The following is a 15671-nucleotide window of genomic DNA, read 5'->3' as shown; positions in this document are numbered from 1 at the left end:
CCATATGAAACCACCACAGTCACATCCCTTTGACCATTTGACCCTCATCTGGACCAGGGCCAACAAAAATTACCCTTAACCCAGCCTGACAAGGCCCATTAACTTAGCCTGGAGTCCCCGGGGTACATCTCTGTTCTTAGGTCAATAACATGGAAAACAGACAGAGCCGTGGGATGCTGCTGCACGAGGAGGCCTGGGAGAACACAACAGGAACCCTGTGTTCCCAGGGAGGGACAGCTGTGCTTGTGAGTGCAGTGCAGTGCATTCCCCCCATGAGAGTAGCTGCCCTTTCCTCACTGGTGTCTGTGTGTAGCATGAGAGTAGCTGCCCTTTCCTCACTGGTGTCTGTGTGTAGCATGAGAGTAGCTGCCCTTTCCTCACTGGTGTCTGTGTGTAGCATGAGAGTAGCTGCCCTTTCCTCACTGGTGTCTGTGTGTAGCATGAGAGTAGCTGCCCTTTCCTCACTGTCTCACTGGTGTCTGTGTGTAGCATGAGAGTAGCTGCCCTTTCCTCACTGTCTCACTGGTGTCTGTGTGTAGCATGAGAGTAGCTGCCCTTTCCTCACTGGTGTCTGTGTGTAGCATGAGAGTAGCTGCCCTTTCCTCACTGGTGTCTGTGTGTAGCATGAGAGTAGCTGCCCTTTCCTCACTGGTGTCTGTGTGTAGCATGAGAGTAGCTGCCCTTTCCTCACTATCTCACTGGTTTCTGTGTGTAGCATGAGAGTAGCTGCTCTTTCCTCACTATCTCACTGGTTTCTGTGTGTAGCATGAGAGTAGCTGCTCTTTCCTCACTATCTCACTGGTTTCTGTGTGTAGCATGAGAGTAGCTGCTCTTTCCTCACTATCTCACTGGTTTCTGTGTGTAGCATGAGAGTAGCTGCCCGTTCCTCACTGTCTCACTGGTGTCTGTGTGTAGCATGCCAATATAAAGAAGGCCTCCCTTTAAAGGTAACAAACTTAACTTTATGTCACTTGAGTAGTATGTAAATCCAGTAATGATGACCATTCCAATTTTTTTTGGGAAGTAATTACTTGTATTTACGTTTTAATGGATAGCAAACTATAATCTCTAAACATTTATTCATATCACCATTTGCACTGAGCAATACAGTGAGTCCACTGCACTGTCCATTTTACGTCTATACACCTAGGCACGACAGGATGTTACAGTTTACCTCCTCCATCCTCTCCAGCTTCCTTAATGGTGAAGCATGATCAACTCCATTTCTATGAATAGTTATGTTCCATTTCCACCTTTTGTACCCTCAGATCATAGTACAACCCACGTTTGACCTCAAGTTTGGACCAGCATTCTGATGTTCTGATTGTTACTTCTTCCTCTTCTTGGTTCAGTTTGGCTTGTAGTAATTTCTGAGATGGCCAGATGGCTTGTAGTCATTTCTGAGATGGCCAGTTTGGCATGTAGTCATTTCTGAGATGGCCAGTTTGGCTTGTAGTCATTTCTGAGATGGACAGTAGGCTTGTAGTCATCTCTGAGATGGCCAGTTGGCAGGCTAACTATTAACTGCTAGCCTGTGGGTTAGTAACTATAATCATTTTGAAAAAATCTATTGTATTCTACAACAAAATCTTACTGGCCCTCGAAAAACCATTTTTAATCTGGCAGCCAGAGCCATTACAAGAAGTATGTTGTGCTAACCTCTCTGTAAAATCATCAATATTTAAACGTAATGTTTTGGCCAGACTTAAAATAAATGTCATGCACAAACAGCATTTAAGGTAAACTAACGGCGGCGGCTATGGTACTATTTCTGTCTTTATCCCTGGACCATGGCGAATTTTGGAGGTGGTTACAGCATGGTGGGCAATCTGATGCAAAACTATAAAATAGGATGGTTGCATCACTGAATTGTTTTGTGGGCAGGTTATCTTGAACACTTTCTTATATTCTTATTCTTTTTGTAATGCGGTGGTATTTATTTTGGATCAGGACAGCCTTTTCTTGTGAGTAAATGTTTGTGTAAATTGCTAGCCACGGCCCCAAACATTGCCAACACCCCAGGGTTGTGTTCACTTCTCTCTTTGGTCAGCAGCCTTAAAGTTTGGTCTTAAAATACACACAGAGGTCTGTTGACTGAATTCCTACACAATACTACTGGACTACACCCTCAGTTCACGGCAATTAGAGAATCAGAGAACAACAACACTCCATATCAGGAGTGACCAATGACAGATTACATTCGATTAGATTCAACTCTATTATCATTGTGCATAGAACAAGTCAACAAAGCCAATCAAATGCATTTAGCACCTAACCACAAGTGCCAAAATATAATATTATTTATAGATAAGTTCTTGTTGTTGTTTGCCTTCTCACTCCATAGTGGAGCATAGGTCATCCATAGCGAGATCCACCGGATTTGATATCCAGGTGTAATAAAATACTGAACAGCTTAATTGGTGCTATATTTTACAGTATGTACACTGTTATTGACAGTGGTGAGAACATATCTATACATTTATATATATATATATATGTGTGTGTGTTATTCATTAAATAAGTTATACATAAAAGGTGAAGTGGACATAGTTGGAAAGGGGAGTGTATTAGGGTTGTATGTAAAGTGTAGACAAAAATGTACAGTTGGTTGTATGTACAATATAAATAATAGTAGTGTAAACGTCAGAGCACGTGATAGCAGTGCAAATATAAAAGGACTGAGACAGTGCAGTAATGAGTGCAAATATGCTTTGTGCTGTAGGGTGGAGTTGAGATTCAATTTCGTCATTTAGCAGACGCTTTTATCCAAAGCGATTTAGAAGGATGTATACACATTTTTACACTGATGGCACACTGCACATCAGGAGCAATCAGGGGTTCAGGACGCTTCAACAGGGAAATGATCTAGCAACCTTCTGATTACTTAACGACTTCTCTACCTCCTGTACCACTGTCGCCCCAATAGGTCAGGGCAGAAGCTCTTCCTGAGCCTGATGGGGCGTGAGTGCACTGCAAAAATGCTTTTCTAACCTAGTGTTATTACTCTTATATTGAGATGAAAAAATCTAGTTGGTCTTGTTTCTAGCTAAATTGTACTTACCTAGTGCTTTCTTGGCAAATATTACTTATTTTAAGAAATCTTAACAAGCCAAATTTGCTTAACGCACTGGCAGCCAAATTTGCTTGTTTTAAGCAATCTAGAAACAAGACCAACTAGATTTTTTCATCTCAATATAAGAGTAATAACACTAGGTTAGAAAAGCATTTTTGCAGTGTGGAAGCTTCTGTAACGCCTGCCGGATGGGAGGCGAGTAAGCCCAAGGTTAGGGTGGGATGCATCCTTGATAATGCTCTTCACCCTTCCCAGGCAGCATTTATGATCACATGTTCTCAATGGTGAGCAACTGGGTGTCTGTGATCCGCTGGGCAGTTTTCAACGCCCACTCGAGTGCTTTACAGTCTGATGCAGCGCAATTGTCATACCTCACTGCCATACAGTTGGCGAGTACGCTCGCGATGGCACAGCAGTAAAAGTCCACTTTTTGGTCAGGATGGAGGAGATTAGGGACCAGATGAGGTTGTGGGGGGATGTGGTCACTAAGCTATCTGAAGCCTAATACACACTCCACTACAGCTCCGTTGATGTATATTGGGGCGTGTTGCGTGGCTTTTACAGCTCCCCTGAAGTTCCCAGTGTTCTGATTGGGTGTCTTCTGGGTGTTCAGGGACAGGTTGTTGTCGGCACACCACCCTGCAAGGTGCTGGACCTCTTGTCTTGTCATCCCCCTCTGATCAAGCCTACAGTCGTGGTGTGGTCTGCAAACTTGATTATGGTGTTAAAACCATAGACATATACTGTATACATATATGTATGTATGTCTATGGTTTGAACCACATACAGAAAAGAGGATGGTGTCCACTGATGACCTGCTGGTGTGGTAGGCAAACTGGTGGGGATATAGGATATTGGACAGACAGGATTTCAGGTGTGATAGAACTATAATCTCAAAGCACTTTGCAATGATGGGTGTTAGTGCAACTGGTTGGAATTCATTTTGAGCCATAGATGTGCAGTGCCTCAGCCAAACACATTTTTTTAAATGTCAGTGAAGACCTCTGCCAGCTGCTCTGCACAGGTTCCAAGCACAGGGCCAGGTGTTCCATCCGGGCCAGCTGCCTTCCATGCTTTCACTCTGCTCAGGATGGTGCAATGATCAGAGGTGGAAAGTGAAAGTGGCAGTTCCCCAGGTGGGAGGTTGACCAGGGAGGGTGACCTTCTTGTTTCCCCAGTATATAAATATAAAACAATTGGGTTCTATTGCGTAATTTAGCTGTTTCTGATTGGACGAGAGACGTTCCATGCTATAGGTTATTCGTCAACATACCAACAGTTACGGGACTTTTCACAGCTAATAATAAATCACTCCGCGATGAAATATTCACGTTGATGATAACCGTGAACATGATAACCTGCGGCCTCGGTGGCTACGGCCGAACACCACCCCTTGGGATTATCCCTTACCTACCCCACTCCCACTCGTGCTATATTGCTTAAATATTGTCTGAGAGTCAGTGGTGGCGTGGGCAGCATACAAACTCCAGTCTGGGTGCTGGAGCTGGTGCTGAAGAGCAGAGTCAGCATCCTCCAGCGAGATCTTGATGGTCCTCATTGTGGTTTCACACAACCGGGCTGCACTTGAGAAGTAGATACAGTCGCTATAATGGTCCCGTAACAGTGCCATTAAAGTTAGTAACATGTATGTTTTTCATTGTGATTTGAAGTCTAAGAAACAATCCATCAGCTGGAACAGGATTGGCAGAAGGCATGAACTCTTCCTAAAACTCTTCCAACTAATAACAAATATGAATCTTTCTTTAAAATGTTTTTTTTTTTTTTAATTACTTTTGCACACTTTTCCCGTTGATTCTTAAAGGCACCCAGTGCAACTTTCGAGGCTTAAAAATAAACATTCAATTTCTAGTCTTTTTTACACGTAGTAAGTTTCAATAACTCCATACCATTACATACCGCCATTCAAGCAGCAAAGATGAGACGTCGTTGTGTGGTGAGAACTGATAGAAAATCGATAACAACAACAATCGACGCCATTTTCTTATTTTTTGTAACCTACAATAAATAAAGCAGGCTTCCAGTCAATGGAAAAATGGCTTCTCCCCACCGGCGATTGTTGTTGTTTACGATTTTCTATCAGTTCTCACCACACAACGACGTGTCATCTTTGCTCCTTGAATGTCGATATGTAATGGTATGGAGTTATTGAAACTTACTACGTGTAAAAAAGACTAGAAATTGAATGTTTATTTTTCATTGAATGTTTACATAAAGTTGCACTGGGTGCCTTTAAGATTAAAGTCACTAAAGGGAGTCTCCTGTCCCTCTGTTGGACTTATCTGTGTTCGCTCAAGGGTTGATATTCAGCATCTGACAAAAGCACGTCTTTTAACAGGAGCTTATTGAGGTTTACGCCTCTTAAGGTCAAAGTAACCCCCCCCCCAAGAAGCTTTATTTACTCCTGTCCTTATATAGCCTCAGACCATGTCTTTGTCTTTCGTTTTGGTCTCTGAGGTCTCACCCGTAACCACAACTTTCTCATCGTCTGTCCAGAGAATTACTTCTGCTTTGTTTCTTCCTTCCTCGTCACCTCCGGCCAAGGGCAAGTCCCAAAAATACCAGAGGACCCGCCAAATGAAGACAGACCAGCGCTGGAAGACAGCAGACAGCAGATCTCTTCCTGCTATCTATGCTGTGAACTATGCATATTCGTTAAAAAAAAAATGTCACTCTTGGCCTGGATTTCACCCCGCTCTACTGTTGCGCACTGTCATTCCTGTCACCGAACGAGCACTGGAGTGGGAGAAGACAGGCCATTCCAGAAAGATGTCAGATTTTCTGCAGAATACCATATGAAAAAAAATAAATACAGAGCCTTGACATTTTTAATAGCTATTGTGGAGCCCCAGGCAGTTGGTCCAATTCAAATGCTCTTTGTTGCCTTTGAAGAGAGTCTTAAATCAAACCATTTAAATGCACTCCAATAATAACTGGCAGTAATACATTGCTTGCCAACTGATTATTAAATGTGTTACGTAACAAAAGGCTTCTGGTCAAAGTTCACTGCTGCCACTACAAAAAAAAAGGTTGTGATTGATATATCCTGGTATTAATGGGCACCAGTTAGTCACGCATCAGGAGAGCGATAGAGCACACTAACTTGGCGCTTGGGGGTCGGTGTTGCACTGGTCCCACGTCTGAATGCGGCTGTGTTGTCCACAGAAAGGCATAAACACCACCTGTAGCCCCCTGACTTCCTGCTTTTACTCCGGCGAAGAGGGGGTGGGGAGTGAGAGAAAGGGGGGAAAGGGGGAGGGGAAACTGGGATCTTTTAAGCATGTCTGGAATTTGCCTTAAATGGGGGTACCGTTTTTAAAAGTCCCCCTGGATCTGCAGCCCCACAGTCCAGTATCTAAAAGTAAAAACACGTAAAAATCTGCCAAAGGAAAACATGGATTATGTAATAGCACTAAAATCATTCAAATCACTACAACAACATTTATATACTTTCTTTGCTTGCACATTTAAGTTCCTATCAAGGGCTGAAGATGAGGTGTTAAATAGATTTGTCCAGGTACAAACAGGAGCGATAGAGCTGGGTTGATAGCAGGAGGGGTTTCAGCACTGCACTTGGCCACTGCGTTCAGCTGCCAGCAAGTGAAGCAGCCAGTGTACACAACCACAGGCAGAAAACATTGGTTCTGTTCTAGAGAGCTGTGGTTGTGTGGTTTGGGGGGAGTTTCCTCCGGTTTCACGTTGAAAAATGCATCAGTGTGTGTGTGTTCTACACATTGGTGTCCTGCCTACAGGTTCATGGAGGAAAGAGGAAAGCATATCCTCTCCATAGCAAATGTAGTTTGTAGTTATAGTAGTTGCTTAGAATTTTGTTGTGTAAAGTATAAAGACTTTCATGAACAAAACACCTCCAGTATACCAGTACAACAAATGTAATTTTATGAAGAATCTTGAGTCTCATTTGTGTGGATGTAACTGCGACAGGAATGTGTGAACTGCGACGACAGTGGACAGCTAGATATGCACTTATATGGCAGAGGGAAAGAATAGAGAGTTGTGAATATAAGCAATTCCTTCTGTGCGTTTGAGACGGGGAGAGAGAGAGAGAGGCGGAGGCAGGACGATGGAGGAGGGAGTGGTGGTGGGGGGGGGGGGGTATGGGTAGTGAGTATCCCGCAGCCCTCGACAGGGAAGCATGAGGCTGAATGAGAGCCAGGAAAAGGGGAAGGGCCTCGCTGTCTCCCCCGACAAAAACAGCTGCGCCAGAGTGCTCAGGAAAACAGCGCCTGAAAGCGAGAGAGGGAAAGGGGGACTGGGGAGGAAAAGAGGAGAGAGCCAGTGAGAGAGGGAGAGAGAGAGGCTGCGAAGGAGTGTGAAGGACAGGGGGGACCACCACCACGGGCCCAGATCTCCGTATGGGTTGCGTCCTGGGTGCGGATTGCTGCGAGGTCGAACTGGTAGAGGCACCGGTCAGAAGGTCAGGCAAGCGGAGCGGCCCCGAGCGCAACAGCAGCATGAGGCTGACCAAGGTGAGAGGCACTTGGGGTGACTCTAGGTCAGGACAGACCACTTCAGGAAGCTTGGATGTGTTTCATGTCTACCCATTCAACAGCGGTGTCGTTTTGTCGGACTTCTTGTGGTTGTTAGGTCTTGGTCGATAACAGCTTTATGAATGGATGCATCTATGTATACGATGAATGTGAGGGCTTCATTTTGATGTACGTAGAGAGGTTAATAAAAGGTGTGCAGGCATGAATTGGCTAGAAAATACATTGTGAGTGTGTGTGTGGGTCAGTGTGAGTGTGTGTGTGCCTGAAAGGCTGAAATCCCTTTGGGGCTGGCTCACATGTTGTTCAGCGTGGGAATGCTGAGCCCTGGGTATGATGTCAGAGGCGAGGGCCTGACCCCCTCAGAGGGGATAGGCTCATGAGAAGAAGCTGCCAGGGACAAAACTGTTGGTCTCCTCCATAACTACCCCACCGTCTCTATTAAAGCAAGCCTAACTTCCCTCTAGGCTCACATCAACATCAGACTGCTGACCAGGACACAGTGGTCCTCAGTGTTCCCCGATGACACTGTAGACACACGTGGCAAACTTTCACAGCATCCCACCCATCGTTTAGGTTTAAAAACTGAGTTTTAGACTGAGAGCATGTGAGTGGGTCGTCTTTATTCTTACCCATAATCTGCTGGTGTATGGATGACAATTTTAATGGCTGGGCCATGAAATGGCAGGGTCCTGTTTGTGCAAGACAACACAAATGCCAGAAGAATGTTCTGTGTCAATGTCACATTCTGTCATAGCATTACCAGCACACAGCCCCCGTGGAGATACACAAGGTTTTTGTTTGAGTCTTGGCTGAGGTTTTTTTCCCCCCTCCATTTTGGTGTGGAGTTTCATAGTCATTGCTAAGTCCCTCAAGTGGAGCAGGTCAGAGTGGTTGGACAAAGGAGCATTTCAGTCACTTGCGAGAATAGTAAGGAGGCAGAGCCGGTTGCTGGAGTCGTCTCTGTCCCGAGACTGATCATTGTTGTGTTGTTGTGACTTCTCTCTAAGACCCCACTTCCTGTCTGAACGCCACACTTCACTACCCATTTCCATCCGATCTGCTGAGGTCTCCTGTTCAACAGGGATGCTCACTCCGCACAATCTGCTGTCTGTTGTTGAATGTGTCAGTAGTGTCACAATCTGCTGCGATCTGCTGAGGTCTCCTGGTCAACAGGGATGCTCACTCCACTCATCTGCTGTCTGTTGTTGGATGTGTCAGTAGTGTCACAATCTGTTGCGATCTGCTGAGGTCTCCTGGTCAACAGGGATGCTCACTCCACTCACAATCTGCTGTCTGTTGTTGGATGTGTCAGTAGTGTCACAATCTACTGCGATCTGCTGAGGTCTCCTGGTCAACAGGGATGTGTTGGATGTGTTGGATGTGTCAGTAGTGTCACAATCTGCTGCGATCTGCTGAGGTCTCCTGGTCAACAGGGATGCTCACTCCGCTCACAATCTGCTGTCTGTTGTTGGATGTGTCAGTAGTTTGTTTCTATCGTTTGTAGTTTTGCACAAACAGCCCACATGAGATGCATGTAATTGGTCATTGTGATGTTTATTAAGGGATAACGGCCGACGAGCTGTGCAGTTCTACAAAGATAATGGACGCTGCGGGGAAAAGAACTCCACGACGCGCAGCAGAGCATTGATATGGAACGGCGATTTAACTTTTCTACTGGGACTACGTCCAAGGTGTGCATCTATACGAACGTATTGTACACCCCATTAGCCAATCAGAAAACAGTATTTCGTTCCAGAGGGAGATAAGACTAGTTATCTAATTACCAGTTGTGTCTGTATAGCAGAAAATGGGTTTTGGACGCCTCTGAGTGCCCACCAGGGGACCATCTGTGTGCCACAAAACATACTTACACTGGGTTTCAACCCATGGTGCCACAGGATCTGTTCGCTCCGTCCAGTCTACGGCCGTATGGTTTATTCCTGGCAAATCCTTGGAATGACAAAACTTTAACAAGTGATGCTTTACTGCGACCATATTCCACAAACATTCACAATAAACACCCTGCGGGAAAAGGAGAGGTCAAGGTATAAATAGGTCCTTGTGATTCTCAGCGCACAGGGACTCGTATTCAAACTTAGCCAGACACTGGCACATACACATGCCAAGACATGGGCTCACAACCCAGTTGCTATAAAATATGCCAGAAAAATACAAATATAAATGCAATACAAATACACAGAGAGAGATCAACAACATTATAAATATGCTACCCATACAGTGAGTAATTTGCTATTATGATCAGACTTATTGATATGACCAGTAATTTGAACTGCATGTGTATGTGAGTGTGTGTGTGTGTGTGTGTGTGTGTGTGTGTGTTTGTCTGTGTGTCTGTGTGTCTGTGTGTGTGTGTAGGTGTAGGTGTGTGTGTGTGTGTGTGTGTGTGTTCAAGAGCAGAATGGAATGTGTTGTGAGGGGTGCTAAAGGGAAGAGGAAAGCCACTCTCATCCTCTCTCCCAGCCACAGTATGCCACAACCGGCCTCACAAAGTGCAGATCCGCCCAGGTCACAAAAACAAACTATAAAAACTGGGCAGAAACGATTTGCTTTCCTTCTCTTTAGCATCCCTCCAGACCCCCGGCCAGGGCGAGTGTTTTGGTGGAGGTTAGGAAATGTTTGGGGAGTGAGCTGGAAGTTGGCACGGTGAACTGGGGAAGGGTGATGGCAGGGGATATGATTCAGCGATTTATTGAACACCCCCAAAAAAATTAGAGTAAATATTCCCATGGATTGTTCTTATCGTGGAGCCCACACGTGCGTCTATATTTTTGTGTGCGTTTTCTCCCTCCCGTTCTCTCTCTCTCTCTCTCTCTCTCCCTTTCCCTCTCTCTGTCTCTCTCTCTCCCTCTCTCTCTCTCTCTCTCCCCACAGCTGCACCTTATCAGTCTACGGCTGGACGTTATTACACAATCATTCTTCACACTCCACAACCCCTCCTCTTTTCCAAGCCCTCCTCCTCATTTCCTTGTATGCTCATGCCTCCCACACACACAGTTTCCCAAACACACACACACCACGCACACTTTTCCCAATCACACACACCACACACACTTTTCCCAATCAAGATCTACTTTTTACCCGTTTTTTTTTTGTCTCCCTTTGTCTCCCCCATCTACATCATTCTGTCAGCTGTGTGTATGTGTCTGATGCTGTTTCCAGGAAACTTCTTAAGGCTCTTTCCCAGTGGAGGCAGTGATTGTGACTCGGGATGATGGTTGATGGTGGGAAAACATCTTCATGCCCAGTTAACTCTAGCAGCTCTGTATTGGGTGTTTATAGCTCTTTTGCTTCAGTGCTCAGGCTCTCAATCTTTTCTCACTATTTATTTGTTTTACTGTCTGTACTTTTGATGTCAAGCCATTTATTTTTCTCTTTGTTGGCTACTGTTACTCTCTGATACACACACACACACACACACACACACACACACACACACACACACACACACATTTATCTGCAACTACCTTCTTAGGTTTCCTGCCAGTTGTATGTGTCTGCACATACCCGGTCCATGTTACTATAGTGTAAACACGAGCTTGTCTCCTCCCAATAAGAGAATGGCTGAGATCATTCAGTATTCACATCCGAGTACCACCCCACCCCCTTCTTTCTCCTCTGAGGAGTGAAGTCCCTGCTTCCTGTCAACTCTGGTCGGTACCTCCAAGTCTTGTTTTCCTAAACTCTCCTATGGCTTGCCTTCTATTCCCCCCCCCCCCCCTCCACCCCCCCATCCACCTATCCTGGCCACCCACCCCCCATCCTTGGTCCCGCCAAGAGGCCTGCAGACAAATAAACGTCCAAGCTCCCGCACTTTTTAATCTACGCCGGAAATTCCATGGCGCTTAGCCTCTTTCTCTTCTCCTTCTTCTCGTTGGCTCACTATTTTTTTGGCTGCACTAAATGACTCCATGTTGGTTTGGGATTTTGTCCCTTAGTCACCCCCGGAAACATATGGGACGATCCAGACACACAAACACAGAGAAAGGGCAGGAGTGTGACCCGTACCTGAAAGCAGGAGCTGGATGTTCTCACTTTGCTGTGAATGATTGCACAAGCATAGAGTTCTTATAGTGAATAGGGGCATATGTTACAGTTACAAGATTTACTTGTGCATTACTTGTGCACTTGTGCACTATGCATTTGAACTGCTGTCTCTTTAAACTGCTGTCTCAATGCTGAGAGTACAACCGATTTAAAAAAAAAAAAATGAGGTGTGGACATCAAAATAATTGGTCTGCCTAAGTGTTGACATTATGAGCATACTTGACTGATGTTTGTTCATCATAATAGTCTTTATATTTATTGTTTGACTATTTATATTTTAGCAAATGAACTGCACAAAATAAACACTTAATTAACATCATTGTTTTTTTATATATTTGTTCCATGTGAATGTTAATGTCACGTCAAGAGTTTTGCTGCCAAGACATGGAGCCGTATATATATATATATATATATATATATATATATATATATATATAATAACACACCCAAAATGTTTTCATAGACTGACGATCACAACTCTATGCAATCACAGTCCTATTTGTAAGCAGCCACACAAGTGCTTGTTCTCTGTTTCAGCAGAAGGTGTCAGTATTGCGTCTGCCAACACCAGCTACTACTGCTCTCTACTACTACTACTATTACTACTACTACTAATCTCTTGGGCACTCTTGTGAAGTTTATCATTCACATGCCTCCACAGCATATATGGAACAGTGTCTTAATCAAACCATCAAATTTCAAAACAGTAGGTATATAATCAGCCAATTGGTTTAACATAACAACTATTTTAGCTGTCGTTATCAGAATAGTTATAACAGATTCAAGTTATTCATAAGGTTGATCTACTTCGTTGTCCCACTGAATATAATTATGGATAAATGCTGTTTTTTTTTTTTTTTTACTTTTCAAATTACTCTTTATATACATCGTCCATAAAAAGGCAATCGCCAGATTTTGCGCAAAGCCTTCAACACTAATGTTAAAGAGCTATAAAAAACGCCTAGACTTCTTTAGAAGGCATCTTAATGAAAACTCTATCACGACGGTTTAAACCAATCATAAGTTTATCCTTCTCTCCCACTCCTCACATAGCCAATCGCATAGTCCATTTCCAGTAATACATTCCTCAATCGTCTGGGCTCCACCCAGTCAGAGAACTCCGACAACCAAAGAAAACAAGTCGATTGTTAGTGGCATCTACGCTTGCAGAGCCTATGGGAATGTAGTTAAAGTTCGTAACCAAGCATCTGTTCCAGGTGGCATCAGTACTTACAAAATGAATAAGGTAAGATGTTAACTGATTTGATTTAATCCCATCTAATCTTGGTAATGATACATATTACAACCAGTGTTTCTGTTTAAGTCATAGAGTCTTTGTAAACTTAATCTTAACATGATCAGGATGATGTAGCCCTCGGTCTGTCATGTGTAATGAAATGAGAATACTTTTGGAACTGTATATAAAGCATCCTGCCTGTCGCGCTGTTTGCCACGCCATCGGAGGTGATGGATTAGTGACGGCGGGGAGGGATCTTTTGCATATTAATGGAACTAGTCTACTACTCTAGATTTGTAAACAATGTAACAACTTCAGAAACTCATGTTGCTGTCCAAGTTGGACGTACCGAGGGACCTACGTCGATGTGTTCTGGTTGAGCTTCATACAGGCTGCAAGGTCTCCACGTTTTTCGTGTTCAGGAACAGTTGAAAGCTAAACACTGAATACGTCAGACGTGGCGTAGTATGTCTGAAGTTTTTGAGGGTTGGGTGTTTTGCGCTGGTGGGAGTTACATAACATGCTACAAATTAAATCCTGTTTTAGTGTTAAATCGTACCCACTTCTTTCTATAACTGGCTATAAACGAAGCACTCCAGTCCCAATGTGTATTATAAGCAGCACTAAGACAGCTGTATAGGCTACTCAAAATTAATATAGCATCTTAAAATGAAACAGATGAAAGCATGACTTGAAATACCCCGCCCGCCCCTCAGCTTTGCCAATCTGTTCTAAGTAGTCCCAAACTATTCAAGGTTTGGTCAAGTCTAGGTAAAGTGTAGGTTCGTTTTAAGATATACACCACATGAATGCCACACGCAAAAACATTAATTTTAAATAGCAACGGTCTTGTTTGAGAATTTGATGGGGGTGGGGAACCGCGCATCCCTGGATAGACATGTAGAATCTTTGCGCCAATGAAGACTTGACGTTTTGCGCGTGTCACAAGACTAAATCATTTTTAATACGTGTTGTGCGTGTTTTGGGAAGAGCTGTGAGGTTAAAAAAAAAACTTGGAGGAAGGTTTGCTAGATGTTGCACACTCCAGGAATTTGCCTTTCAGACATTCAGAGGCATTATGAGAAGTTCCTGAAAAGCCGTGTTGTTTCTCAAGGGACCATTTGTAAACACCAGGGACATGTTGCTTGTTTGGATACCACATAAGTCACATACTGCTCTGTTCACTCACTACTGTTTGACTGTGTCCTGCCAAATCTCACAGCAGGTTATGATGTGGAGGACAATGGCTTGTTACTGTTTACCTTACATTTAACAGGTGGAAAAATAGAATTACACATTGATATTCTCTCTCTTCCTCTCTCTCACTCACTGACTCACTCATCCACTCTGGGTGTTCTAGCATCAGATTACTGACAGGGACATCCTAAATATTTCTCTACATATATACAGGCCATCTATCATCAGTAAAGTGTATGTGGTAGTAAAGCTGTGAACAGAGCCATCACTGGGAAACCGCTTCATGCACGAGGAGTATTGGTGGGGAAAAAGGACAGAGAGTGGCAGATAATGGTGATCAGCTATAATCTTGTATATGATGATTGATGTTGCAGAATGTTCTCACCTCAGTAGGCCTTCCTAAATCTCCAAACCTGCCATTGTTTTTGTGGAATAAATGGGACTATAAAGGGTTATGGCAGACACTTACGAGTTCAGTGTGTGTGTGTGTGCTGGCTGGGCTGGGCTGGGCTGGGCTGGACTGTGTGTGTGTGTGTGTGTGTGTGTGTGTGTGTGTGTGTGTGTGTGTGTGTGTGTGTGTGTGTGTGTGTGTGTGTGTTTTGTGTGTGTGTGTGTGTGTGTGTGTGTGTGTGTGTGTGTGTGTGTGTGTGTGTGTGTTTGTGTGTGTGTGTATGTAAGGGATGTCTGTGTCCATGTGCTTATTTGTGCAAAAGTGAGGTAAAGAGGAGCAGGGCTCACCCTCCACACACACACAACTAAATGTCTGGATTTATGCAATGTTCAGATTGGAATGAGCTCGGTCCCCCACCCCATGCCACATACAGATTTGTCAAATTTGACAGTGTTTGTGTATTTTGTGAGTTCTGCACATGCGCACGTCTATAGGATGTTTATCAGATCGAATCTTCGTCACTGTCAAGGTCTCATGTCAACTTAGTCATGTTAAAAACACTTCAAGGAAGCCCTTTTATTTTTGGCAACCTGATAACATTGTTTGGTCTTTTCCTTGATAGCAGTGGACTGTCTGGAGGCAGAGTTATTTTTACTGTTGCGTCAAAGGTGAACTCTAACATTCAGTTTAGGAAGTCACAGCCAAATGTTGTGCGGTGCAAGGAAACAACAAAGCCACTTATGGAAGAGGTGACGTAGACAGATGTGTAGTGTCACTGAAATCACTGCTTCACTAACAGCCACTGCTACTTCAGAAACTTAAGTCTGGCGTGTGGGAAGACGCGTGCCCAAGAGCGAGTGTAGAAGCGGTTTGGGTTTAGTTTGCCACCCCCTCCCAGAGGTGCGCTTGTTGAGGAGAGCCTGGGCAGGAAGTGTGTAATGGCGCAAACGCTGACCTCACCACTGGAACAGGCTGTCTCTGTTCCCTCCGCTGCACTGCGCTGTGTGTTCCACCCCTTGAGACACACACACTGACTCAGTATGATGGGAGTGGGCTGGCAGGAAGGACATGTGTGTGTACACACACACACACACACACACACACACACACACACGAACACACACGCACACACACACATACAGACACACACACACACACACACACACACACATACAGACACGC

At 44.3% G+C, this 15671-nt stretch overlaps 1 protein-coding gene across 5 annotated transcripts in view; it reads left to right on the top strand.

Annotated features, from left to right (window-relative positions):
- Nucleotides 1–7357: 7357 nt before the first annotated feature.
- Nucleotides 7358–15671, top strand: part of tns2a (tensin 2a) — a 35879-nt gene continuing 27565 nt past the window's right edge. For 4 of the 5 annotated variants that reach the window (XR_013968942.1, XR_013968943.1, XR_013968944.1 and 1 more), the window contains exon 1: nucleotides 7358–7578. Coding sequence is in view for 1 of the 5 variants with exons in the window: in XM_080854218.1 (XP_080710344.1) it covers nucleotides 7465–7578 (114 nt within the window). In the remaining 4 variants the exon portion in view is untranslated. Of the gene's footprint in view, nucleotides 7579–12790; nucleotides 12911–15671 lie in introns of those variants that run through there. The other variant, XR_013968945.1, reaches the window with a different exon arrangement.

Source organism: Sprattus sprattus (genome assembly GCF_963457725.1).
Source record: "Sprattus sprattus genome assembly, chromosome: 16".
In the NCBI taxonomy this organism is placed as follows: domain Eukaryota; kingdom Metazoa; phylum Chordata; class Actinopteri; order Clupeiformes; family Clupeidae; genus Sprattus; species Sprattus sprattus.
This window is presented reverse-complemented; position numbering and strand designations above follow the sequence as displayed.